General features: G+C 37.9%; 2 protein-coding genes across 3 annotated transcripts; both read right to left on the reverse strand.

Moving 5' to 3' along the window:
• Positions 1-410: 410 nt before the first annotated feature.
• On the reverse strand, positions 411-9322 carry LOC122887937 (protein NipSnap homolog 2-like). 2 transcript variants are annotated; one of them, XM_044221658.1, is made up of 10 exons: positions 9078-9322; positions 6960-7087; positions 6793-6838; positions 6573-6667; positions 4974-5044; positions 4046-4186; positions 3879-3910; positions 3230-3324; positions 2765-2848; positions 411-1996 (listed from the first exon to the last, which is right to left on the reverse strand). In XM_044221658.1, the coding sequence occupies exons 1-10, from the start codon at positions 9167-9169 to the stop codon at positions 1932-1934; spliced, it is 849 nt and encodes a 282-aa protein (XP_044077593.1). In that variant the 5' UTR covers positions 9170-9322; the 3' UTR covers positions 411-1931. The 2 variants fall into 2 exon arrangements, with proteins under 2 accessions (XP_044077593.1, XP_044077594.1); XM_044221659.1 differs by having other exon boundaries at positions 8623-9187.
• A 559-nt stretch (positions 9323-9881) lies between these two features.
• On the reverse strand, positions 9882-11892 carry mrps17 (mitochondrial ribosomal protein S17). Its single transcript, XM_044221660.1, has 3 exons — positions 11749-11892; positions 11133-11276; positions 9882-10426 (listed from the first exon to the last, which is right to left on the reverse strand). The coding sequence occupies exons 2-3, from the start codon at positions 11253-11255 to the stop codon at positions 10103-10105; spliced, it is 447 nt and encodes a 148-aa protein (XP_044077595.1). The 5' UTR covers positions 11256-11276; positions 11749-11892; the 3' UTR covers positions 9882-10102.
• Positions 11893-26306: the final 14414 nt, after the last annotated feature.

The following is a 26306-nucleotide window of genomic DNA, read 5'->3' on the forward strand; positions in this document are numbered from 1 at the left end:
ACCGATTGGGCAAGTTACGTCACCTTTGCGAGTGTCTGATATGGAAATAGAGCACTTAAGATGTACAGATATGGATTTGTTCTAAACTATTTTAAGTCAAGAAAACTTACTTTGCCTCTATAATGAGTGTCTGCACTCCAAGGCATCTGCTTCTTGCTATAGATAGTGTGTGTGATATTTCTCCCTATTCATTCTGATGCAAGGAAGTGGGCTGCAGCTTCATATAATATACTCCTGGTTGTAAGCTCATTTTAAGAGTCCTGCAAAGGAAACATGTTCTCCTTTTTCCGCCATGGATGGATAGATGAGCTATGCAGAACCAGCATCAAGAACTTTAAGTCACAGTCTGCTGTATGTACTCTACTACTATCATTTCAAACAAAACACGATTAAAAGGAGTCCAAGACTTATTTTTTCCATTTTCATCTGAAGTTTAATTCAATATGTACAACTAATCTTATTAAAGCACTGCAATTTGCATTTACCACATTGAGATATTACTGCTCTCCTGTCCACTTGTTTACCAACATGAGAATACCTCACTTCATTTACAGATACAGGCTTGACCGTATCTCTGGCTTGATCAATAAGCCCACTATGCATATCTACAATTTAAAAAAAACAAAAACAAAAACCAACCTACTAATCTCAGTTAGAGCACACAATCACCCGGTTGGCATTAATTGCTTGAAACAGGGACAGACCAAACCAGTCCGTGTACAGCAGTGTGTAGCTACTGATTATTTGTGCTAAAATAAAAAATAACTTCTAAACATTTGAATCATCTTGTTCCCCCTCCCCACAGCTGGGAGAGCCAGAAGTGTCATGATGTTAAAGCTAGAAAAGAATCTGGAGATGTGGTCAGTTTAACAGAGGAGACGCAAACAGGGAAAATTGCTCCTTCAGGGGGATTCAGCACAACTTCACCCAAACAACTATACACATATCCAGCGAGAATGAAAAAGACTAAATCAAAGTCTAGCTTCCTGTTTTGACCAGTCTGACACTCTGCAGTGTGTTTGTCAATTTTTGTCTTCATAACATTGTCGTTATGAATCCTTTCATCCATCCAACTCATTTTGAAACAAATTACTGGTACACACCAGAATCAGCTGGCTGGTTCAAGGCCATGTAAACATTAAGCCACATTTTCTGGAGGAGTGGACACCTGGTGAACTTTCACTGAATATAAAGCTGGAGTCTGACTGTGGCCCTGCAACACAGGTCACGATCTCTGACAATCAGCTTCATTGTCAGAGATTGTGACTGTACACTGATTTGTAAACGGCATGCTCCTCTTTGTAAAACTGACCATCACCTGTAACATATAACATGATCTCTGCACGCTGTGTTTTTGTTGTGAGATACTGGAGGCAGTTACTTTTGTTTGATTTGTTATCAATGCTAGACGACAGGGCTTACAAGTCATGTTTTCTTTTTTTATCACATTTTTATAAAAGACATTTTCAGCCCGTGTGACCAGCACTAGAACTGCTAAATGTTTGATTAAAATCTCTCTCCGGTATCTCAGCACTCGAACACTGATGAAAGCAGTTTTTATATCGTCATAAAAAAAATTAAACAAGCCATTTAAAATCTGACCCTTTAAATGACAGAGAGACAGTGAAGAGTGCGTCAAATCATAGTTTGTCTACACACGGCGCATTAATGGATCAGTAACACTGTAACTGCTATAACAGATACAGTTTTGGTGACAATCATTTTAACCTCGTCATCTGAAAGAAGACATTCTAGGCCCACGCAGAAAAGGGGAGTAAAGAAACATAGAAGAAAGGAAACAAAAACTGAAACAACATGTTGATGTTATGCAGATATCCCTGGCAGTGCACACTCCGATGGTTGGTTACACTCTCTACAGATCAGTGTGGTAGTTGCAGTGGCTGTTGAGAGGTTCCCCCCGCTGTTTGTGGTTACTTCAAGGGCGAACTCTTCATGGGAATCATTATTCTAGATTCCATGTGCTGAATAAGAGGGACTGTGGGACAAAGAAGAAGAAATAACAATAGATTAGCAATAGATGCATGTGTCATGCAGTATGTTTACATGCACGCACACACACAAAAACATATTACTGGGAGAAATTAGGTTATGCAGAAAAACAATGCGTTTAACATGCACTGACTGTAATAACCTGCACAAATCAACAACCTATGAGAGTTTTCACTTTGACAATCTTATTTATTTTGGTTAATATTTCATGATTTTCTTCTTTCCGTATTGGGATCATATCAGAATCATGTTTAGTGAGGCCTGAAGACTACCTAAATGCCAAGATTGTGGAACGTTTTAGTAATCTCAATGAGAATAATGACCTGATTTACTAATATTGATTAAATCCTTAGTTTACTGCTCAAGTTCTGATTTGTAATATTGTCTTTATATTTCCTTTTCATGAAGAAAAAGATCTTCCTTCATCTATCTTTCATTGCCACTAATAAATAGTTGGAAGGGCTTTGTTGGATCCTTGTGTTTAAATGTGCAGGTGGGTATAAAGTGAAGTCTAACACAAAAAACATAATAACGTATTTTGTCAGTTTTTACTTAAAATGTTCTACTTCTATGAATAATTAATTTCAACAACAGGATTTTGTAAAATGATAACACTTTAAATTCAATTCCAAAAAAATAAATAAATAAATAAATAGGATTCCACTCAAAGTTGATACTTGCTAATATTGTCCTGTGCTATCAGAAAGGTAAAGAGAGGAGAGAAAAGACAAGAGATAAGCAAACTAAGACTTACCAGTGTAATAGACAACCTCATCCCAGCCATCACGCTGCCAGGCTGCATTTCTGGTGTTTTCTCTGGACTGAAGGTCTTTGTAAGCTGAAAGGAAAAAAAACAAAACAAATATTGCTTGGTTTAAACAGTTACATACTGGTTTTTGCTCAAAACCACATAAAGTCTCCACTGTTAGAAAAGTGCTAAATTCTGAAACTTTTGCTTGACGTTATATAGATCAATTGCATCACCTAAAAAGTATGTAATATATTTCCTGAATAGTAGCGCAGACACAAAATCAAGGGCAAGCCAAAGATGCACCTAGCAAACTGGCAAGTATATTATAAACACATTTGTGTAATTATCTGCAATACAGAGATGCATTTGTAAACATCCCTAATATTCTAGTATTAAACTTGTGTTTGTATTTTCCTCTACAAATATCATGCTGCTGGACAGTTCATTAAACTTGGAAACACTGTTTACCCCATAAGTGGTGAACTGTGTACAGACTTCCAATCTGTGAGAAAAAGCCTCCCACCGCCTCCTGGTTCTGCTGGCGAATCTCAATAGCACGTGCCCTGCAGAGCACCAGAGTTATGTTAAAACGAACAGCTTGTTATTGAAGGTATGTGCCAATTTAACCACCAGCACCAATTTGTTGGTTTTAAAGTTTCAATAAAACTAACATTCATTGATATCCAAATAATTTCTTTCAAATCAAAACATAAAATTTTGATGTTATAACCTCAGAATTTTTTAACCCTCCCAGCATGTTTGGTTTTAGTGCATTAACAGGCAAATTTCCCAGCCATTAACAATTGAATCAGATACGTACATAAATTAAATACAGGGTAAATAGGTAAATTATGCTTGAGATTCAGAAATGATGTGTAAAATAACTCGTCATGCATAGATTGTGTAGCCAAAAAGTACCGTTGACTCATATTCATCTGCTACAATCTGTAAAACCAATAAAATAGAAGTAAGGAAAATTTAAATAGTACATAATAATGGCTATAATTACAATTACCACAAAATTCAGAGAAAGCTTCTCAGAGTAACTATCAAAATAAATCCAATTTGATGACTTTCTGATAATACAAGGAGAAAGATTAAGAAAGTAATGCGTTACCAGTAATTTCCCCACTCGATCATCGTCCCTGGCTGAAATAAGAATGTGAAGAGTGGAGAGAAAATAAGTTGTCTAACTGTTCACCACAGCAACAGAGAAGAGAAAAACATATATTTAAGCATAATGTGAGGAATCTGGTGAATTTACTATGTAAGAGACAGAGTTACCCTGAGTTGGTATGATCTGAGCTCATAGATATTGGGTCCTGGACGAGGGACAGGTTCGTTCCAGAAACTGAACTCCAGCAGCAGCTGGTTCCTACGAGACAGCAGCATCTTCCCCCTCTCGTTTCTGTAGTCCGTAAACTCCTACAGCAATGACAAACGACAGTAACACATTACTCAGTAAATCTGGCTCAGCCCACCAACTCCTAAATACATCCGTAAAAATATTAAAACGCTAGTCAGATACCAGGATAGATCAAGTCAGCTAGATTGGTTGCAGCACATCAGCAGAGATCAGACCATTTAAGTGCATTAACGTTTTATACACCTGGAACAACAAATCACCTGTGCTCATGACGAGCTATAATAATAACATTAATAATAATAATAATAATAATAATGAAATTGAAATTATAACGTTTAGCCTATTTTAAAGAGGAACATAACTCAATTACACACTTTAATGAGTAACATCAATGTGGGCAAGACATCTGAATAGTTTTAAATGTATCTGCAATTTACAAATATTTTGCTTATTTTCATTCTGAACAATTTTATGATCTTAAAATCTATAAAAGTTCATTTTTGGTGAAACTTCAGACAAACTGACAAAAAAAAAAAAAAACTGATAAAAACTCGCCAATTTCTGAAGATTAAAACACAAATATACAATATGGATAAAGCTGGATTGGGTCCATTAACTGCACTTACCTTATTTATAGTATACAATTGCATTTCTGTAAATAAGCTTTAAAGAGAATTGCACCAAAATTACAATCACACCAAACAGCTGGAAAATCACAGATAAAGATGGTGAAACACATGGGTGGAGAAATGGTCTGTGGATCTAATTTGAGGGGTGCACTGCCAGAAACGGTGGCCTACGGGTCACCAACTGCCAGTAAACTGAACTAATCTGAGCACCCGTTACCTTATTCTGCCTGAGTTTGTTCATGACTTCGGTGAGAGCCGGGTATCCTCCCCGATATCTCCACAGGTGAACTAGAATAGAAGGAGCAGAAGAGCCAAAAATAATGCAGCTCTTGAATAGATCTCGGTGTGTCTGTATTTCTTTGGGAAAGTTTTTTTTTTTTTTTTTTTTTTTACATTAAGAACTGTAGTTTAATTATTTATCTCTCTAGACCGCCTGGGATCTGAGCTGGCATGATGAGATCCAGTGTACCAACCATGAATCTCAAGTCAATTTCCAAAAATCACATCATCTTACCACTACAATTACATCTGGTAAAATGTGAGATTCTGACTGAAAAATGCTGCGAAAAAATAAAAACAACAACAAAACTCTGACTGCTATAATATATTCACTTTTAGTAATTTAGTCACATGAAAACGAGACAATGCAAAAGTTCTTCCCATCATGTAAAAAAAGCATTTACTCTGCTACCACACATGAGATAGTATCCTGCTCAGTACTATAAAACCCCACCACAATGCAGGGTAATAATATACTGAATCCAGTGATCAAGATAAAAATGAACAACTGAATAAAGGAATCACTTATGAGAACTGCTAATTTTACAGGAAAAATGCTATCTCTCAGAGACACCATGTCTCCTACAGTATGAAACAAAATCTCTCAGAGCATAGAACTGGATTGTTTCCCAGAGCACATGTTGTGAACATGTTTTATTTATGCAGCCTTTTAGATTATCTTTACTGCCGCCGATATTACTGTGCTGAGGCAGATAAATGAGGAATGACAAATGTCACCACAAGGACAAAATGGACAGCAGCCAGGAAAATTGCAATACAGTCACGGCTATAATTAACTAAAATATAAAAGCTGCCAAAGCGCTGGTTTGTGTCATTGGAGAGGAGAGAAACTGCAATATTCTTAGGAAATGTCTGAGTCAAACATGGAGAAGAAATAAGCACAGTTTGAAAAATCTTCTACATGTCACTCTGTTCTCCATCAGCAGCAGCAAACTGAAAAGGACAGGTCTATGAGATAATGAGATTGTCTTTTATAGTCCACCTCAATCAGGAGTTCAAATAATTTTGGAAAGTATCTTGTAGGGCTGCAACTAACAGTGATTTCCATGATCAATTAATCTACAACTAATCGATTAATGTTTTAGTGTATTAAAGATGTCAGAAAATAGTGAAAAATGTTTGTCACAGTTTCCCTGAGCCCAAGGGTACATCTGTAAACTGCTTGTTTGGTCCAACCTTCACTTCAAAGCCCAGAAATATTCAATTTACAATGATGCAGAATAGAAAGAAGCAACAAATCCTCACATTTGAGCTGGAACTCTTCAGCATTCTTGCTTGTTAAATGACTTACATGTGTGATCTGTTGATTGATTAATCGACTGATCCTTTGACCACTACTATCTTGTCTGTGTTTTTAATTAATGTTTTTTTTCTCTTGAACTGGATGTTCATGTTTTATTTAGACTACCTGATTGAACGGGCTACCAACCAATCAGTCATATGCTGTTCACAAGCAGGTTTATCACTTGCACGTGTACGGTAACCTTCAGACATGCAGCTTGATGCGTGCTCTTACCTGCCTGATCCTGCTCTCCGTACCATGTGTTCCAGGTGCCCACAAGCTCACAAGGGTATTCAGGGTCAGCGTGAATAGAAGGCAAGACGTTCTCACTAAAGATACACACACAACACACACACACACATTCAAAAAAAGTGTAAAAGAGCAAAAGATTTACTAAACCAGCGCCTTGACAGGGAATCTGAATGAAGTCAATTAAGGAACAGGGACTTCTTACCAGAGTTCATTGTAAGCATCGAGGCACTCAGGCTTGACATTGTGAACTGCAAGGAAACAACAAAACATGAGTGGATACTACACCATCTGACAAAAAATTATTCTAAAACATGCAGTCAGGGTAATCTTTAATAACAGTCTTCAGTTACAGTCACAAACACTACATACACTGTATTTTGTACAGATTGTTGTCTTCCTTCTTGGCGAGCAGATGAGAGTGAGCGTCTTTTCGGGGGTCGACCTTTCTAACAAACAGAGACTTGAACCAGCTGTCTTCACGGAAACCTGATAGGGTCCTGTGGTGAGACAAAACACAAACGTTGGATACAACTGGCACTTCTTCTGCTACACAATGAAGAAATAAGATACCAACAACAACAGTGCAGCATACAATTATGCTGCCTGTACTCGACTAATTCTGTAAGTCTCTATAGCACTGAATAGTTTGGCTCCTCAGTACACTTCTGGCCTGCTCACCGACTATAGTCCAGTCACAGAATCAGGTTTATTGCCAAGTAGGTTTTCACACACAAGGAATTTGCCATGGTATATTGGTGCATAACAATAAACATAGTAAGTAGAAAATATAAAGAAAGATGAAAGCAAGCAATGCCTGTCAAGAAGCATAAATATGAAATATAAATCTCAGGTCATCAGGTGGTGGTTTTCTAACTGTACCTGTGCTGGTGAGAGTGCTTCAGTTATTCTGTGGAACAAACTGGCTTATGACCTGAGATCTGTCACAACTGTGTCCGAGTTCAAAAACTAAAGCAAACTTAAAACGTGTCTTACTTTCACAGGTTTATGATGAGTTACTATGAGTGTGTCTGGGGTCTTTTACTGCCTTTTGGTGGGTAGGTGTTTTTGTCTTGTATTCTTTCTTTTTTTTGTTAACATTGCATCTATTTGGAGTTTATTTATTATATTCTTCTGTATAGAGCTAGATCAACATATCACCAGATATTAGCTTATTGCGGGTATTGATGGATATGTTAGCCAATGTCAGAAAAGAAAGAAATTTCAGTATAGAAATTCCAAAGATCTGCTTGAGGTAATTTAGAAACTGTGTCTCCATTACATAGTTTGTCCACCACAGGGCACAGAGAAGTTTATTTTTCAGCTGAAAGATGTCCAGTGGATATGTTGGTCCCAATTCTTTAATAAGAAAATTTAAGGGATCCTTATCAAAAAGGTTTGTTTATGCTATGTGCTTATGTTAAAAACCCTGCATTGGTTGATATATTGTTCAGGAGTATCAATATCAGCCTAAAAAATTGAGTATTGGTCGGGCTATACTTCTGTACATATTTCTGGTACGCCTTTAATGTAGAGCACACAGAGTTTACTTGTGATGAAATGTGCAATATAAATGAATAAACTACTGCCTTATGTTGTGCCTCTTAATAGGACTGTGGTCAGTGAAAATGTACAAGGTGGCACTGTATACTAGTCAATGATAGCTGCAGCAAACTTTGTACAAATCTTTTTAGACTATCCAACTCATTAATTGCAAAGAAACTGCAGCTCAGAGGCCAGCAGCAGAGAAACCTATAAGCTGTACATACTGCACATAACCAGAGGATTAGTCTACATGGACTCCTTAGCAGCCTCCCTACAAGTGGTATTTGGTATTCTGATATTACACTTAATTTAAAAGTGCCAACAAGCACTCCATGCAATGGTTACTGTTGTTTATCAGGTAGCAGTTCAGCTGAGGCAAACATAACTATTACTTTATACAGTGCATTCAAAGCTGTAACATTTTAGCTACACTTTATATACATCGCAACATTTCAGTTGTATACATCACAGCTTGATTTAGGACACACACCTGCCGCACCAAGAAACGGTCATCTGCTAATCAAAACAAGTACTGCTGTGCAGCGATCCATTTTTTGACCTTGAAGTTGAATTCTCTTTGGGACTGACAAACTCAGTTGTGCTTTTGTATTACTTCTGCACATGGAAACTATAATTCAACGCACAAAATTATGAAGTACGAAATGATAAGTGCTAACACAAGTTGCTTCACAACTTTGTAATTCGGGAGGGTAATAATTAGCATTAGCAGAATGTTAGCAGGTTTAGAGCTAGAGGGCTAATGCTAGCTACGTTACACTGTGATCTAAACGTAGCCAACGTGCCTACGTTAGCGTTCACTTTAGCGTTAGCTTAGCCACCTAGCATACCGGACTTTGTCATTGGTGTCAACTCTGCTGAAGCTAAACACATTTTAAGTAGCATTTCTACATCTGCACTGGCGAATTCAATTTGCGAAACTCCAACCTTACGACAACCGTGACCTGTCCATTCGCCTGAAGCCCATTTTTCGTCTGTTTAAGGCCTTTGCCCACTCTTTGAAGGACTCGGGTCGCCATCTTTCCCCTGAAAGCTGTAGTCTGTTGGAGGTTGCTTGACACTGCTGCAGCCGCAGTCGGGGCTGTTCCCGCTGGAGCTGACGTTACTTACAATAACGTAACTCCATGTTTACTTTATGTACTGTTATCACTTCATATTGTGGGGTTAATTTGATACCTGATGATAATGTACACGGAGAGGTTAAAATTACAGCAGTTGCTTAAGCGTCGCCGTAACTTTGATTTTCCACCTGCTCTTGATTAAGAGTTGACAACTCTGTTTTGATTAATTTCTCGTGGGGTTTTAGGCTTTGAACAATACACCAGGCTAAAACATAGCTCTGTTGTTAACTTGTGTTTTCCTTCGACTTATAAATATAACACATTTCGATCTTAATATAACTTACACAGGCCTCAAAATGAGATTGATCCCAAATACCGTTACATTATCATTCAGTGAACAGCTAAACTATCTGACCAGTCAACTTTATGAAAAAGAACATTATGTTTACACAGTCCCAGTAAATTAGAGCTTTCTTATTTAATACATACTCACAATAGCAATACCAGCTAAGTAATGTACCAATGACTGATATTGATTAAAACTGCTTTTGCATATGCACCCTATAAGGGCTATGACACGCTGCAATATTTGAATGTCTTTCAAACATAGATCTTTGGTCAGTAAACAGATAATGGGCACCATGCATACATGTTTGTGAATGACACCATGTGTTCTCATTGTTATTTTATTGTAAATTCCTCAGAAATGTGTCTTGAATTCAAAGCTACCTGAGCAGGTAGCAAAGAAAATGTATTTAGGCTCTCCCCATTACTTGATATATATTGATTACTGGTTTATACATTTATATTTACATGAACACCTGAAACAGAAATGTGATTGCAGAGTGACATTCAAGCTAACATTGCTGCATAAAAGACTGCAGTTTTCTATCATGAAGTGGGAGTTTGTGCTGGTGGGGAATCGGCTCCACTGGAGGCGGCAGAGATGTTGAGCTCCTGCAGTTTTTCCAATAAGGTTGTGTCCTCTTCCGCGCTGAGTGGAAGGTCAGTCAGAGGCTCCACAAACTCAGTTCCTGCAACGCGCTTTCCTGTCAGTGGGTCGACCACCCGACCGACTTTATATACTATCTCAGACAGTTCATGCTTCACATGTTTGGACCTGGCCTCAGGCAGAGCCTTGAGAAGGACGATATCTCCCACAGTGCACTGTCGCAAGGGATCATGGGCAAAGTAGGTCTTCCTCTTGTTGTAGTACTATGCGGAAGAAAAGACAACATTAGACTTTAAAAAATGAGCAACATTTGGTTATACACAATAAAGTTAATCATGTACTACATGTGTGATTGTAACAACTGATTGGTGTGACTAATTATCGTTCATGTTACTAGAGCCCAACAGCTAACTTAGTCAGACTGCAAGCAAAATAACCCAATGTATTAAATTTGTAAATATGAAACAGAATAAACAGAAACTGTAAACAACAAGTCTTAAAAAGTTAAAGCATCATTAAAAAGGCGCACCATGAAGTGTTATCTCTTCAAAAAAAGGTGCTCAAAGTGCTCTCTTGCAGCCAAACATATATTCATACGGTTTCCCAATATTACTTTACGACGACATTATACACTGATGCACAGAGAAGTTTGGCATATTTTGCTGAATGAAAAAGAGTTTTGTGGGAAAATGTTTCTCAAATTAAGGCACCGAAAAAAGGTTTTCACATCAGTACCAAAAGTCAGGTATCATAGTGGCACCAGTATTATAACATTTCAACAGTATGCAGCCCTCACCTCCTGTGGGCAATGTATTTGTTTTCATGTGACAGAGTAAAATAAAAAGGCAGAAATGACCAGATTGACATTATTCTTGGTATTCCCTTGTTTGGAAAGTAGGCTATGCTACATCCAAGCCACCTGTCCTTCCTGTATGTATCATGAGTGAATGAACACTGTTAAAGGTTCACCTTGAGCAGGTAAGGGTCCAGCACCAGCCTTGTGACTCTCACTTTGGCAGTTTTGTACATCTTGGTGCCTATTACTCTGCCGATGATCCATTTCGCATGGACTGATGCGTGCTTGACCGACATCCTGGAGAGCTCTATTCAACCCTGCAGTACAAGACCAAGAAAAAATAGACATTATCTGACATATGACTATCAGCTGACTTTGTAAACCAAATGTCATGATCTCATAATAACTGGTGTCTATCACAATTTCATTTATTGCAAATTCGTTGAATGAACAGTGGTAAGGTAAGTCATACAGTTACCATAGCTTCAGTTTGCGCTAACCATAGAAAAACCTTCACATTTTTAACTTTTGCGCTTATTATTACATTGGTATTTATATCGATGTAAAACTGAGACTTTAGCAATTAAAAATTACATTACCCTTATCTACCAAATGTTTCAGATTGTAATAGGAGGACGACGTGAAGAAAAACAGTGGCTAGGCTAACTGCAGCAAGGCTAACTTAACTTCACAACCGCATTCTTTCAAAAGCAGGGATTACAAGATACGCCGACTTTCTTTGACTAGCACATATTAACACTGAAGGTAGGATATAAAGAATCAACTCACCGAAACTCACTGAAAGGAATAATTTTAGAAGGTCAAAAATGATTCAGAGAGGGCTCCTCCATGCTGCTCAGGTCGGCTTGTTTGGATGACGTACCTACGGCTAGTGACGAGGGACAGAGCGTGCGGAGCTGATTTAATTTTGTTTTATATTTAATTAGATTAAACGCTTTCTTGTGATATAATATGTTGCTATAGGAATGCAAGCAAATCGACTAGATTTTTTTCATATTATTTGCAAAGTTTGTTATTCACAAGCAAAACAATCTTGGAAGCTGCACTGGATTTTGAAATAATTTTTAATAGACTTCAATTTATAAATATAACTTTCTCTACAAACCATACACTCCGTATTTTATTTACTGACTGATTTAATTTTATTTTTCTAATTTTTTAAATTTATTTTCCTTTTATTCTGCTCTCGTTTTTGTGTTTATTGTTGATTGTTGTGTTCTACTTATTTTAATTTAGTGTTACTGAAATAGATCCTTAGTGATAGTGAATATATATTATGTAATATATTACCTGTATTGTTTTATAGTTTGCATCATATACAGATGATGGTTTGCACTTACATTGTTGTTTGTTCTTCCATAAAAAAGAAAATGAAATTTTCATTTTGGCCACGAGATGGTAGCAGAGAAATATCAGTTCCTAAACATGGAGGGAAAATCTCAAAGCGCTGAAAGAAGAAAATAGACTTTAATGTTTCTAGTAAAGAAATTGGGTGGCAAAAACTACAAGGTAAGCCTAAAGACAAAATAATATAAACACTTATTATCACAACAGAACAGGTGTGATGGATTCTTGCTATGTTGCAGCCTGTGTGATACTGACATTGAGCTGCAGATGGTTCTCCTCACACCACCTGATGACACAAACTTAAACTGACGTAACCAGGACTGCAGATGAGACGTGAAGGGCTTTGAAAACACTTCATCCTGAAAGAGAAAAGAGACGACAATCAACAACAGAACAACATCAAAACTCATAATGGTGCAAAAACATTTAGTAAAGTAGGCGAGAGTCTGGTCATCAGACAGAAAGACATGTCTGGGAGAGTTCAAACGAAGCTGATTTGTCCTAATGCTGTTGAATAATCTATAATCAAGAATGTCAGGAAAATAAGTTGGTAGTATGGAAGCCGAGAGCGGCCCACATTTTTTCAGTCCTGTTATCTTGAGTAAATTATCTCGTTGTTTTCTCAAGATAACAGATATTGTTATCTCAAGATAACTTTCATTTTTATCATGTTAGCATGCACAGATGCTGTGGGTTGGCTAACGCAGCGTCTGATTTGATCTGATAGTACCAGATCATTGATGAGTACTTCAGAGTGAAAGCTAACTAACACAGGCAGAAATCATGTGTCTGTTGGACACAACATTCAGTCAGTCATCTCAATATTAGTACTCAATAATCTATGAGAGATGCACATTATGAGGTACTTATTATAACCTGTTAGCGTATTCTTAAATTAATAAGACTAAGAGCCTATAGCTATGCTAGCAACACTGAGGCTGTACTTGCATGCTGTTATTTAGCAAGTATAATGTTTACCATGTTCTTAATTTAGCATGTTTGCACGCTAACCGTTACTAATTAGCAGTAAATAATACAGCTAAGGCAGGAATGTTATTAGTTTTGCAGGTATTTGGTCATTTGGACAAACTGAAACTTTGATCTGATGATGGCGCTGAAAGGAAAAGTCAGGGGATCACAAAAGTCAGTAGGATTCATCCTCTGGGGACCATGAATGTCTGTACAAAATTTCATTGCAATCCATCCATCCGACCGACATTTCCATCCCTTTAGCCAAAGGTATGAAATGATAAAATGACCTTGTCGTCTTGAGATATTACAATATTTGTAACTAAATAATTATCCTACTATCTTGAAAAAAATACCCTTTGCTTTCTTAATCAATTATCATTAAAACAACAACTCATGATCTTGAGATAATGGGATAGGGAAAAAATGCATCCTTCGACATCTGTATGGTGGAATATTGTCAATCCATTCATTCTTCTGTCTTCTTTGACATTGATTTCTTTATTCCAGACTTCTGTAAAAGGACCACATTACCAATACCCTATCCACCCATTTGGCAAAGAGAGCTTATCTGGATCTCCACTAAAGCAGATATAAGTGGCTGAGAGAGGGGAGAGATTAACATAGCTGCATTCATACCATAATGTTAACAGTCTTGTCCCTGAGTAGGAATTGGCTGTGGCTCAGAACCAACCACCGGCAGACCAATCTGGTCTTAATCAGAGCCATGTTGTAGTAAAGCACAGGTCTGGGTCTCTGTTTCCCATTTAAGGCAGTGCAGCATTGGTATACCTCTGCCAGAATTACAGCGTTAGCCAACTTTAGTCTCCTTCATACACAAATACTGAGACAATTCACATAGTACCAACTGTTTTCATACTGTTCCCTGTTAAACTTGTTTGACAAATAACGTGAGTCTAAACTGTTGAGCAGCGTCCCACAGAACAGAGATGATGCCACCACAGCCATCATCATATAACATATACAGTAGTTATGAGACTATAGAATAGAAAGTATGTTTTATTGCATCCTTATGATGTAAAAAAGCACAGGAACAGCTCCACTATAAGGTCTACCTCTTATCAAATCTGTATGTAAGCATACAAGTGCAGATCACATGGTATAAATGGCCATATTACAATATTTACCCAAAGATAATCTCATACATGCCTAATTGCAAATGCAATGCCAATGTTTTCATATATGGGAGAGCTGACGTGGTCAGTTATCAGCTCTGAATCATGTGAAACCACGGCTGTCGTGACACAAGACAGAGGCCTGATAGCACATAGACTGTGTGATTACACATGTATGTTTTCTATGATAACACAGTGACCTCGTAATCAGCAAGTTTTATATTTTCAGATTAACATGCTATAATAATGTTGGCCTACATCCTCTTGTGTAAATTATTAGTCTCCAGATAGGACATTTTTTCAATAGATTAGACTATTTAGCCAGAGTGTTTGTGTATGACTTTGACCAAGCCTATCACTGAATTAAAATCAGCCCTTAGGACCTGTGCATGGGGTTGTTTTAAAGCTGGGAAGATCTGGTTATGAGAGAATGTTTTATTGTTGTTTTCAGAGTTTAAAAAAAGGTCATAATAACCCACAAACCGAAGGTGGTCCATCCCAAACAGCACTTCTACCCAGGCCATACACTATTCCCACCAAACTCTACTTTTGAAAAGCTTTATACATGGTTATGGTCAAGGTTAGGACCATAAGAGCTTTAGAGAGACGTTCAAAGCTCGTCTACTGTTGCAATTCAGCACACCTTGCCAATCGCTGTTGTTGCACACAGCCTCCCTGTTCTGCTGTCGGAAAGTGGGTTGAATGAATGAATGAAGAAAGAGAGCGGCGTTAGTGAGAACAAAGCAGTGAATCGGAGAAATAAAACATTATTTTCTGATTATTTCATGGCGGTCACATTCTAAAGCACAAATAAAATCACCCACACCTCCGCACAAACCTGCGGGAAGGAGCCAGCTCTATCCCGTTCGCTGCTCTCTCATCTGCGTGTGTGTGTAGCTCAGACCTGATCTATCGGCACCATTCGTTTTAGCGCTGTGCCAGCGCTGGAGGTACATCTATGATAAAAACAGAGAGCAGAGAAGAGAGACAGAGACAGCGGTTAAACTTGCTCGCTGCGTTTTAATAGTCCCGACCTCACAGCCTGCGCGTTACTGGCTGGGGGCTACACACCATTGCCCAAAGGTTGACACCCAGAAATGTCCCGAACACAGCAAACTAAGAAGAAACTAAGAAAATACAGGCAGAGGGCAGGGTCTGCAGATACAGACACCACCACACACTTCTAGTGGGTCATAAGTGATGATTGAGAGGGATTATTTTTATATTAATCTATACATTGTTTTCTAGAAAAATCCTACTTATTCTACCTTTACGTAATTTCATTAAAAATCACTCACTTTGTGTGAGATATGATCAACCAGCCGGAACTTGAGGCCTCGTCATCCTAGACAATGTGCACAAAAACATGTTTAATAGATATAAAGTCTGGACCTGGTCTGTGGAAACGATAAGGTCAGTCAGTTTCTGCCGCATTCAGCTTCCAGCACCGAGGGATATAAGTTGAATGTGAGATAGCAAAGTGGTGGCAGCAAAAACCAAGGAAGGGCGAGGCATGGCGGACAGGAAAACGCTTGCCAGCGAAAGCGCAGTGAGTCATAGAATAGCAGGCTAATGTGTTTGTTTTCACGGTGGATTGACTGTAGGGTTAATCAAAAGTGTTCTCCTTTTGGGCTGCAGCCAAAATTTGACAGAGCTGGTAATGATTAGACAGATGGTTATCCTAGAGGCCGTGTCTGTCTCCGACTATCTGTGCACTTTCTCTCATCTTTTGTTCTCTACATTACTGTTACAGTTTAAGTGTTGGTTTAACCTCAGTTACTGATGATTTGTCTTTGAGACAAGAAAGCCACACAGCTAAAGCAACGTGTTTGCAGAGCTTGTGGTTCGTGTTTGATTATATTGTTCTGTACCCTTTAGTGTGTTCTACTTATACAGCATATGGGCTGTATTCAGTTGTATGGCCTAAGTGTATGAGTTATTTTTTTTATCACAATTAGGTGTCAAAACTTAGGTGTTTTGCAAATTGCCTATTCTGACTGATAAAACAAATATGGTAACAAAACACCAACAGTGCTGTAGTGAAAAGTATGAATAAAATAATTAAAACAGAGGATAAGGGTCTGTCCCAATACCCACACTTGCTGTCTTGAGTACCGAAGTGCGCGTTCATGCACCACCAGTAGACAAGTGTGTCCCACATCTGAACAATTCCAGCATGCAATACACTTAACTCACACTTGACGCACACTTCTCCTAATACGACTATGAAGGGGTATACAGAGCTACTGTGAGTGTAATTTACAATTCATCCTGGTCTACTGCACCACACCTGTCCAGTTGTTGATGGTAATGTGCCCAAGTTTCTGACATGTTGGCACTTGAGTAGGCACCTAACTACTTGCAAATACCGCAAGTATTTGGGTCCAGTATTGGAACGGATCCAAAATAATGTGGAGTGGGATCTGAAGCTTAACTTTTTTGAGTTTAAACTGCTGATTGCACTGGGAAAAAAGACTAAATATTGGCAAAGGCACCCTATGGCACCTTCCAGAGTTCAGAATCAAACTTAGGGAACAAAGGATGAGAACCGTCTGTCAGGATGCTCATGACTTTATCTCTTTACTCTTAATCTCAGCATCGCCTGGGGTTTCCCAGTTATGTTGCTGGCCGTTCCTACTATTGTAACAAGCTTACTTATAAACCTGAAGTCATGACCGCACCATGATGTCAAGTGGAATTAGCACACTCTCAATCAGAGTTTTGCAAACTATTACAATGACTGACTCTGAAGATGTTCACTCTCCTAAAAAGATGAAGCTTTTGTGTGCATTTCTTAAAAATATGGTTAGTATTTTAAGAGCTAAATCAGCTGTCCGGGACTGTTTGAATCTTTCTACAGTTTAACCAAGTTGGTCATCAAGTTCAGCTGGCCCTGTTGTTAAATTCTGCTTGGCACAAATAATAATTTCTTTAGTCTTATCAATTTTAAAGTCTGTTTACAAGTCTTGGGGAAAACTACTGCATATGTGAAAAAAGTTTAATAACGCCTTTTGTGGCTCCAGAGGGAGCTGCAAAGTCTGATTCATTGCCTCAAGCGATGTCACCTGAGTCAGTGTCAGTTGGGGCTAAAGACTACAAGTTTGAATATGAAAAAAATCTGGGAGTGTGTAGTTAAAAAGAAATGAGCTTATGGATCCTCCACTCCTTGACAGTGTGACACTGTCACAACACATGACATCCCGTCTTTTCCTTGGCCTTCACGCCACACTTCCGTCATACAGAGCATTACAAAGTGCAGTTAGAGTATGTTCTCACTCTCCTGCCTCTAACAACATTTGTTGCCACAGCTAATGATAATAATTAAAAGCGACTGTTTATTCCATATTTTGCATGCAAGTGAATGTGAGGTGAATGTGTCACTGTGCTCTGTTTATGCTGGTGTGCACAGGCCTCTCTCTGTGCCCCGACAGACCTGAAGCTATTACATCAACATGGAGTTCTGGGTCATCAGGGAGGGGGGCATAAATAGTCTAGTATTTGCCAAAATAATATCCAGCTTTTCTGGATCACATGCTGAGAAATGAGCCACGCTCTCTGTCTCTTTGTCTGTCTCTTTATTGTAGTCTCTGTGGTGATGGGAGAGGCACTGATAGAGCATGTTTGTTTTTATTTTATTTTAAAGCACTATATTTTTTTGTAACTGTAGTCATGTTATCACCAATGCTACATTTGTGCAAATCCAGACATGAAATGGAAAAAAAGGACTGAAAAGACACACATAAGTTACATCATTATGTTATATATTGTCTGGCTGATGGCGTCAGTGGTGGAAGACATTCTGATTTTTCAGGCTGCTTAATAGTTACATGCATAAAAGATAAGGTAATACCACAATGTACAAATACTCCATTACAATTTACTCCTGCATTTAAAATTAGTATTATCAGCAAACTGTACTTCAGTGTACAACATGGTCATTATGCAGAATAGGCCCTTTCAGTGTTATATTATTCTACATATATTATAATTTTGGATTATTACTACTGATAATTGTAACTACTCTATATTGCTGGGTAGCTTAATCAATAACAATGCATCATGTTTTATAAGCTAATCATCATTCATGTGTTATTTCCATTCCTGTTAAATGTTAAAGAGGGGAAGAGTATTAGCATAACATAGAAATACTTGAGTAAAGTATAAGTGGGGTGTTCTGTGGCCTAGTGATTAAGATGCATAAAATATAACTGCAACTTTCCTGGTTCAATTCTGGCTGGGACCTTTGTTGTATGTAATTTTCCTCTCTCCCCTCGTATTTCCTGACGATATCTACACTGTAAGCTGTCCAATAAAGGCACAAAAAATACCAAGACAATCTTTATAAAAATGTAAAGTACAAGTACCTCAATATTGCACTTGAGTACAGTACTTTAGTAAATGTACTTAGATACATTCCACCACTGGTATTAGGTTGACTTGCACTCACTTTGCAATTGAAGCCAAAACAGCATTTCTTTTTGCTCATGAACCTGCGATTTAACCTCTGTTAGAGTACCAAATTTAATTTTTGAGTATATAGTACTTGTGGTAAGGAACTTACTCAAAGAGGGAGGTGTTACAAGTTGTTGTAGTTGGGGTGTCTTGGAGGCTTAGGGGTTTGGGATGGTAATGGAAAATTCCCCGGGTTGCATTTGAGTTGATCTTTGTTGCATGTCATCCCTCCTCTCTCTCCCCTCATTTTCTGTCAACGCTCAACTGTTCTCTATGAAATATAGGCAAAGACATAACATTTTTAGTATTATAATAGTATCATTTTTGCTGTCTCAGGTATTATGTTTGCCACTTTTGCCTGAACTGTCTCTGCATGGTCTAAAATATCCGAGTCAACTTCTCCTGCAGTGACAAACATGTATTTGGCTAACAGCATGAAAAGAGAAATGCAAATGTTTCATATACAGTACATTGGCAATGCTAACAAATCGGGGTTGAGTGGAAGGTGTGACACCAAGGCAGCTGAGTTATGTCACCCTGCATTTAAGGTGACCAGAGTCATGTTCAGTGCCATATGTTCTACAACAAACACACAATGAACATTAAAGTAGGTCATAGGTAACAATATGGTATCACTTTGGCTAATGTGCTGTAAATTAAACATCCAAGTCAGGAGGGATTCAGAGATATTCCCCAGGCAGTGACTTCATCTCCTCCTGTCTCTGCTGCCAGCCCCCTGACCTTGTACAGTGAATGTTGTAAGCGAAGACTCCCTCTAAATGGAGCGTCAAACTATTGGCCCTCTCCAGGCTTCATAATGGGACTCTGTGGTTTGACGTAGGTGATATTCTTGTCAATACCTGTGGTAGAAACACATGAGATATTCCTGCTTTTGCTGTGTGTCATACTACTGAGAAGGGCAGAGCATGTGAAGCAGGCACGTTATCGTAAATCCCTCTGCTATAAAATGTCGTGCCGGCAATATGGTTCATATTTACAAATTCATAACTCACGGACTAACAATTTCATTGGGTTTAGGAAGTCTTTTCCCGCAGCAATCTAGGCAACGTCTTTGCATAATACAAACACTGTGATCTCACAAACATTGATGGACAAAAGAAGTCCGGGAAATAAGAAAAAGTACAGGCGGTGACAGAATAGCATTTGGTCTTTCCATACACACAGTTAGGGAACAAAATAACATAATACATAATACAACACAAAGAGCTAGAAAATGACCACAGACTTCAATCAGCCTCTCACTGATACAGTGTTGACAAAAACTGAACACTGTAACCTTCACAGAGGCTGAATTCTAGTTGTACCTCATCAGTCCCAAGTCTTTATCAAATGCCGAACTGGAGGTTAACCAAAAATCTGAACTATTTATAAGAAACTATGTATATACAATATGTAAACATTTCACCATATTCTCATTCTGGGCAACTCTTTACCAAAAGGTAAATGTTACTAAATAAAAAGAAGGCTGTAATTGATATTGTTTTGTAAGATTGTTGACGTATTTGTTGAAAAATCATTAAGCATGAAAAGTTTATTTCAATCAATATGCTTTTGTCTACCTGACTGTTATTTTCATTTCTGTTGTCTCCTTTTGTGCTTGATCATAAACTCTAGATTTCTCAATGTGAGCAACATTTTTCTGTCTAGATTCGAGGTGTGGTGGGTCCTTCACAATTCAAGAAGCTGATGAGATTATAGGTTCACGAGCAAGATGGTTTTGCCACCTCCAGCAGAATTAACTTGCTTTATGTAGCAAGGATTCCCAAATTTTGTGGTCAAGCCCAGCTTGCCTAAATGGTACAACTCAATAGTTGTTTTTAGATAAAAACAGCTGCCTGCTGTGTCTGAAAACGACACAATGAGAGCAGTGAGAGTGAACCAAATCAGTAAAGTTGTGGGCCAGCTAAACAATAAACCCATAAATCTCCGTAAAGCCGAGGGGAACTGCAGGTTTGGGTGATAATTCTCTGTAGGTTCATTGCTACAAGCAACTCCTTTCATATTGTCTTCACATTGTCATTTGATAAATTATTATTATAAAAAATATCGATTAAGGTTGCTTTAATTAATCAAATTTTAAAAACTACTGTTTTTGAAGACTGGTTAAATGTTCTTGTTTGTGTGGGGGAGACTTTTGATCATACAGTATCTATCAAAAGTGGAGAAGTGGATTATGAGTTTGAGAAGTTTCTATGGATGTTTTGGTACATTTTTTGCCGTGAATCTGGGTTGCCTTTGGAATCCATTGTAACAGTTGTGAATCCCAACTAACCACAGCTTCGTCCTCCATGAAAGAGCAACATACAAACATTTCAGAGCCACCTTTTCTACCGGGATTGGGTATTTGATACACAAACTCATATTTTAAGAGTCACTGGGAATCCCAGTCCCATCCATATGAATCCCTATCATTACACCGACAGAGGAAAAATATGATTGAATTAAACAACGATGGAGGTAGAACACCACGCACTTTTCCCATAGTGCAGTGAGATCATGGTTTTGGCTTCAGTCTGCTGGGACCTCCGCAGATAATTGAGCTCTATCTCTGAACACATGATGAAAAGACAACTTCAAGCCTCTACTGGCTACAAACTCCAGTCGAAAAACATACTCATGGAGTAAATATGGAGCACATTTACAGAGCCAGCCTGTTTGACCCAAATAAACAATGATTGCTACAGAAAAATCGAAATGTTTTAATCAAGTGCCAACAGCTGAGTCGTATTAAGCAGTGTAGATATTTCCATTCTGTGCAGTTAAACATATCAAATCTAGAGCAATCCACTGTCCAGGTTGAACTGAACTTTTATATTGATTAGTTTGCATAAATCCAGTTTTGGCCGATATCTCAACATGTAATGTGAAAAACTGTCTCTTATTAAGAAATGTCAGGCAAATGTTTTATATTCACACGTTTTCTATCACTCTGACAAACGCTTGTGAAGAAAAGTAAAACATTTGATATATTTTTTATACCTGGATTTTAAAGGACATGTTTAAACAGATTTTCAACCAAAGCGATATATTTTATCTGTTTTCTACTGCAGAACAACTTTGTTCACTAGTTTACAGCAAACAGGGTTGGAATATGTTTCTAGTGATGAAAAGTGAAGAGAAAAATTGAGAGAAAATGCAAACAGCTGATCCAAGTCCAACAAACAAACATTGAAACTAGAAAATATTTTGGCTGTAAATGGTATTTTTATAATCACATTTGTTTTAACCTGGATATTTTTTCCTCTGATTTTCAAGAGTTATATATATATATATATATATATATATATATATATATATATATATATATATATATATATATATATATTCAAAGAAAATATTGACATCTTCCTGGATTTTGGTTTATTTATGTGGTTCAAAACTGATATTAGCTCAGTGTGTCTAAATTCCATACTGTAAAGTGATATCAGTATACACTAATCCTAACACTACTGTATTTTGGCAGGTTGTACACCAGAAAGTAAAATATTGCATTATTTTGTAGAAAAAGAAAATTACACAAGACGTATGTCAATGAATGTGAATTGAGCTTCTGCATCAGATAACTTCCAATAACTCGAAAACAACTGGTGTTTCCAAGAACTGCAACACTGTTCGCCATGTTTTCACTTTTCCCCAACTTTTTTAAGCATAGTTTCTAGTATTTGAAATGAGGGTAGTCTAAACATTAGAAACACCTGTCAATATAACGCAAAACAGTTCAGCCTCTAAAATGATCATAAAGTTGAATCAACACCTCTCTAAAACAGTTTAAACAAAAACTGAACATTATGACCTTCATGAAGGGAGGATTTATTGCAGGACTGTAGTTTTAGACTGCATTAGTTTTAGCTAGGTGTACCAAATAAATGGGCAACTGAGTGTATTTTTCCAGTATAAAGGAACATGCTCAAAATAGGATTATAGTTTTGTATAAAGTATGCAGTTGGGACACAGCTCGAGTCCTGTTCCAGTATGTTTGAACCGTGACTGTTGCTGTTTGTAAATGTGACTTTTCTCATCCACTCTGTGATGTTTACAGCTGAGCCCTCCAAAATTTGAACACATCATCCGAGCTCATTTTTAAATCCATCCACCAAAGTCAAAAAAAATATTGAAGTGTCTCCAGGAAACCAAACGATAAAAGCAATAGAGAACCATCTCCATGGCCAATGTTGTCTATTAAAATCATCCAAAACCACTTCCCAGAGTACACTTTTAACACTGTACATCAAACTTAAGTTTCCAGCCAGAGAAGGCATTCTGTCACCATCTATGATTAATGACACAGCCGACCAGACTGCTCAGACTGTCTATAAAAAGATTACAGTAACTTCATTAGTTTTATTTTCTGAAACGCCCTCATAGTTTCAGCATTTAGGTCACAGTTTCAGCTGCCAAAATGTCTCAACTCAATATTTATATCATGGCTGCCTGATTGTGCCTGATTCTATGTATGGTCAGGAGGAGAGAACCTATTGCAGGTATCCACCACAAGCAGAGCTCATAAATTCTGCTGCCAAAGGCTTGAGTGGCAGCTCAGTCCACTTGTCTCATATCTTTCTCTCCACTCCCTTTTTTGCTCTCGCTTTCCTTCTCTCTCTCACTCTGCAAAGTGATTACATTCTCCTGTTGCATTTTGGATGTGATTCAAAGATCAGACACTTTACAGTCATAGCTGTGGCATGCACTGGCAACACACACACACACACACACACACAGTTCTGCACAGCACAGACATCCATGTGCAGAAGTGAGTTTTATGTTTATGCTCTCAATCTCATGTAGTCCAAGTCTCAGACTATCAGACTCGGAAGAGATAATTGTAATTGCTACATGAAGTCATCCGAAAAGCTATGAATCTAGTCTGGTACAATAAGCCCGAATTTAATCCAGTTTTTTAATAACGTCATTAGTTACATGACTGCCTTTGTTCATCGGCCCGGTCAAAAGACAAACTTTCTCAACTTCGGACAAATAACAGCATAATAAGCCACATTTCCTTTTGTGTTTGTCAACTGATGGTCTGTTAATGTCTGCAAGGCAGATTTTTTACTTACTGATCTACGTTCACAAATTCTTTTGTTCTGCGCATACCAACCAGCCTCTCTTGGTTTAATTATTGATGATCATTTTGAACACTAACTAATTGGGTGAGACTTTTCCATATTTAAACATATTCCATATACACTAACAGAGGCACTGTTAGGTCAGGTTTTAGGGTCTTAGCAGTCAAGATTAAAAGATCTCTTCATTCATGCCATGATCAGGTCATGTGACTAGGTCATGTGATTGTTTTTCTGATATTTTTGAAGTCAATTTCTCTCTTTTTCAATGTTTCCACTCACATTGGCAGATGCTTCAGAAAACCTAACACTGTGGAGACAACACATCCCCCTCTGCTCTGCATAGTCACAAGTAATGACTGTATTATTGTGTTTGCAGACTGTAGTAATGCAATTTGCAATGACTGTGTAGTCATTGCACAGGTCAGTGGTGTCACACACACAAACACAGCGACATCCTTTCACTGTAATAGTTAGACGCTGTCTGTAGCATTTGTAGCACAGATGCTAATATGAGGCCTGTAAGAGGGGCATCCCAAAAAAAGTCAGGGGTTGGAGCTGAGACTTAAACACATTCCCATTTCAAGTCACTTCTATTGGAATTCAGTTAGTCTTTTAGGCCTTTATGTAAAGTAATACTTATTTATTTCACTCGATTAACCAAATCTACTTATACTGCAGTCTGAAATGTACGTGCAAATGTAAAAACCCTTTGAAAAACTCATTGTAAATGGCTAGGGGAACGGTTCTGAAAGACATGATTGGACATGTCAAACATGGACAAGCTGCATCAAAAGAGCAACAGTAAAAAGGATAGTTGCTCAATGCCACAAAACAGAATAACCACAATATGTTGTAAGCTTCACATAGTTGTTATGCATGGCAGGGTTCAACATGGAAATGTAGCACAGCTTTTACTAACAGTATAGCTTTTGAGACCAAATATCAGCAGTCACCATCTATTGAACCATCATTGTTGAATGTGCAGAAACCTCAAGCTAATCTAAAGTTAACTGGTCTGATGGTATTTCTGTCACCCATCTACACAAGTTGAATGATAAAACCAAAGGAAACCTACAATATATGCTGCCACCTGTTTAGGCTATATTACAGGATCTCATGGTGCCAACACTGTTCTTTTACAATGTTGTCATATTACAATATGACAATGGCACCGTGTGCTGTACTCAGTTAATTTCAAGATAAATTCCACAGACATCAGGGATGAAGTAAAACGCCTTCAATGACTTATTCAATGTCCGTGTTGTTTTGTGTCCTGTCCTGTGCATAAATAAATAAAAGAGTTAATAAATGTAGGTATAACACAGCAATTGACATGATGGACAAAGTAATCAGTCAAGTGAATGAGGTAAAGGAATTGTGCTAAATGATATAGTCAAATGTCACTCGAAAGGCATTGTAGTTCAGTCATTTTGTGGATTGTTCTGCCAGATCACATGCAGTTTAAAAGAGGTATCTTAGAGTTGCAGCTTTTGTAAAAAAAAAAGAAGAAGAAAGACGAAGTGTAAATAAGAAAATAAAATGAATGCAGCCGAATACTGCCCACACTAATGCACTAAATGCAGATGTGATGAGCAGCTAAAACAGCCCTTGTGTCTTTTTGCAAAAACGATGCACTGATGTGTTATGAGCTATAAAAGCCAACTGACTGATGACAAGAGAAGGTCAGAAGTGTTTTATTCTTATCTCCACATTACTGTATAACTTAGGCAGCAGTAACTAAACCTGTTTACTCATGACAGAACAAGAGATGACTGTAAAGATTAAGGATACAAGTAAAATTTTACCCAAAGTTACGTTTCATGACGTTATCCTCTTCTTTGCGTCATTACTAAGTCACACTCAGCTCACTTCTAAAAGTAAGCATGCATGGAGGCACACATATTCCCACAGCACATTTATTAAAATAAGTGACCCAGGCAATCCGTTTGTGCAAACACATTTCAGCTGCCCCCTGTCTGCCAAGATGGCACTGAACAGGACTGAAGCTGCGGTCGTCCTGCTCCATATTAGCTACGTGACATTCATTTAGTATCAAGAGTTTCTCACTTCAGTCACATTTGACTTGTTTACTCAAGCCTTGTTCTTTAATATGTTCCTATCAAAAGTAAAGTCTTATTGTATATCTTAGTGATTCATTGCCAACTAAAAGGTCTCGGCCCAAGTGGGCTCTTGTGCATAAGTAATGTGTTCAATCTCGGCTCAATGGATACGATATGGTGAGAGACTGTGTGACTGTGTAACGTCACAGGCCCTGCCGCCTGTCCACTGCAACGGTGGCATTTAGATGATGTTAATCATGTTGATAAGAAGCTGA

This window comes from Siniperca chuatsi, linkage group LG14, assembly GCF_020085105.1.
Source record: "Siniperca chuatsi isolate FFG_IHB_CAS linkage group LG14, ASM2008510v1, whole genome shotgun sequence".
Classification (NCBI taxonomy): domain Eukaryota; kingdom Metazoa; phylum Chordata; class Actinopteri; order Centrarchiformes; family Sinipercidae; genus Siniperca; species Siniperca chuatsi.

Excerpts from the sequence above, each read along its gene's own strand:
- mrps17 (XM_044221660.1), bottom strand. The coding sequence starts at position 11,255 with ATGTCGGTCAAGCACGCATCAGTCCATGCGAAATGGATCATCGGCAGA. Across the intron at positions 10,427-11,132 it reads TGGACCCTTACCTGCTCAAG|TACTACAACAAGAGGAAGAC; the intron begins GTGAACCTTTAA and ends TCTTCCGCATAG.
- LOC122887937 (XM_044221658.1), bottom strand. The coding sequence starts at position 9,169 with ATGGCGACCCGAGTCCTTCAAAGAGTGGGCAAAGGCCTTAAACAGACG. Across the intron at positions 6,668-6,792 it reads GATGCTTACAATGAACTCTG|TGAGAACGTCTTGCCTTCTA; the intron begins GTAAGAAGTCCC and ends GTGTATCTTTAG. Across the intron at positions 2,849-3,229 it reads CACAGTTCACCACTTATGGG|CTTACAAAGACCTTCAGTCC; the intron begins GTAAACAGTGTT and ends TTTTCCTTTCAG.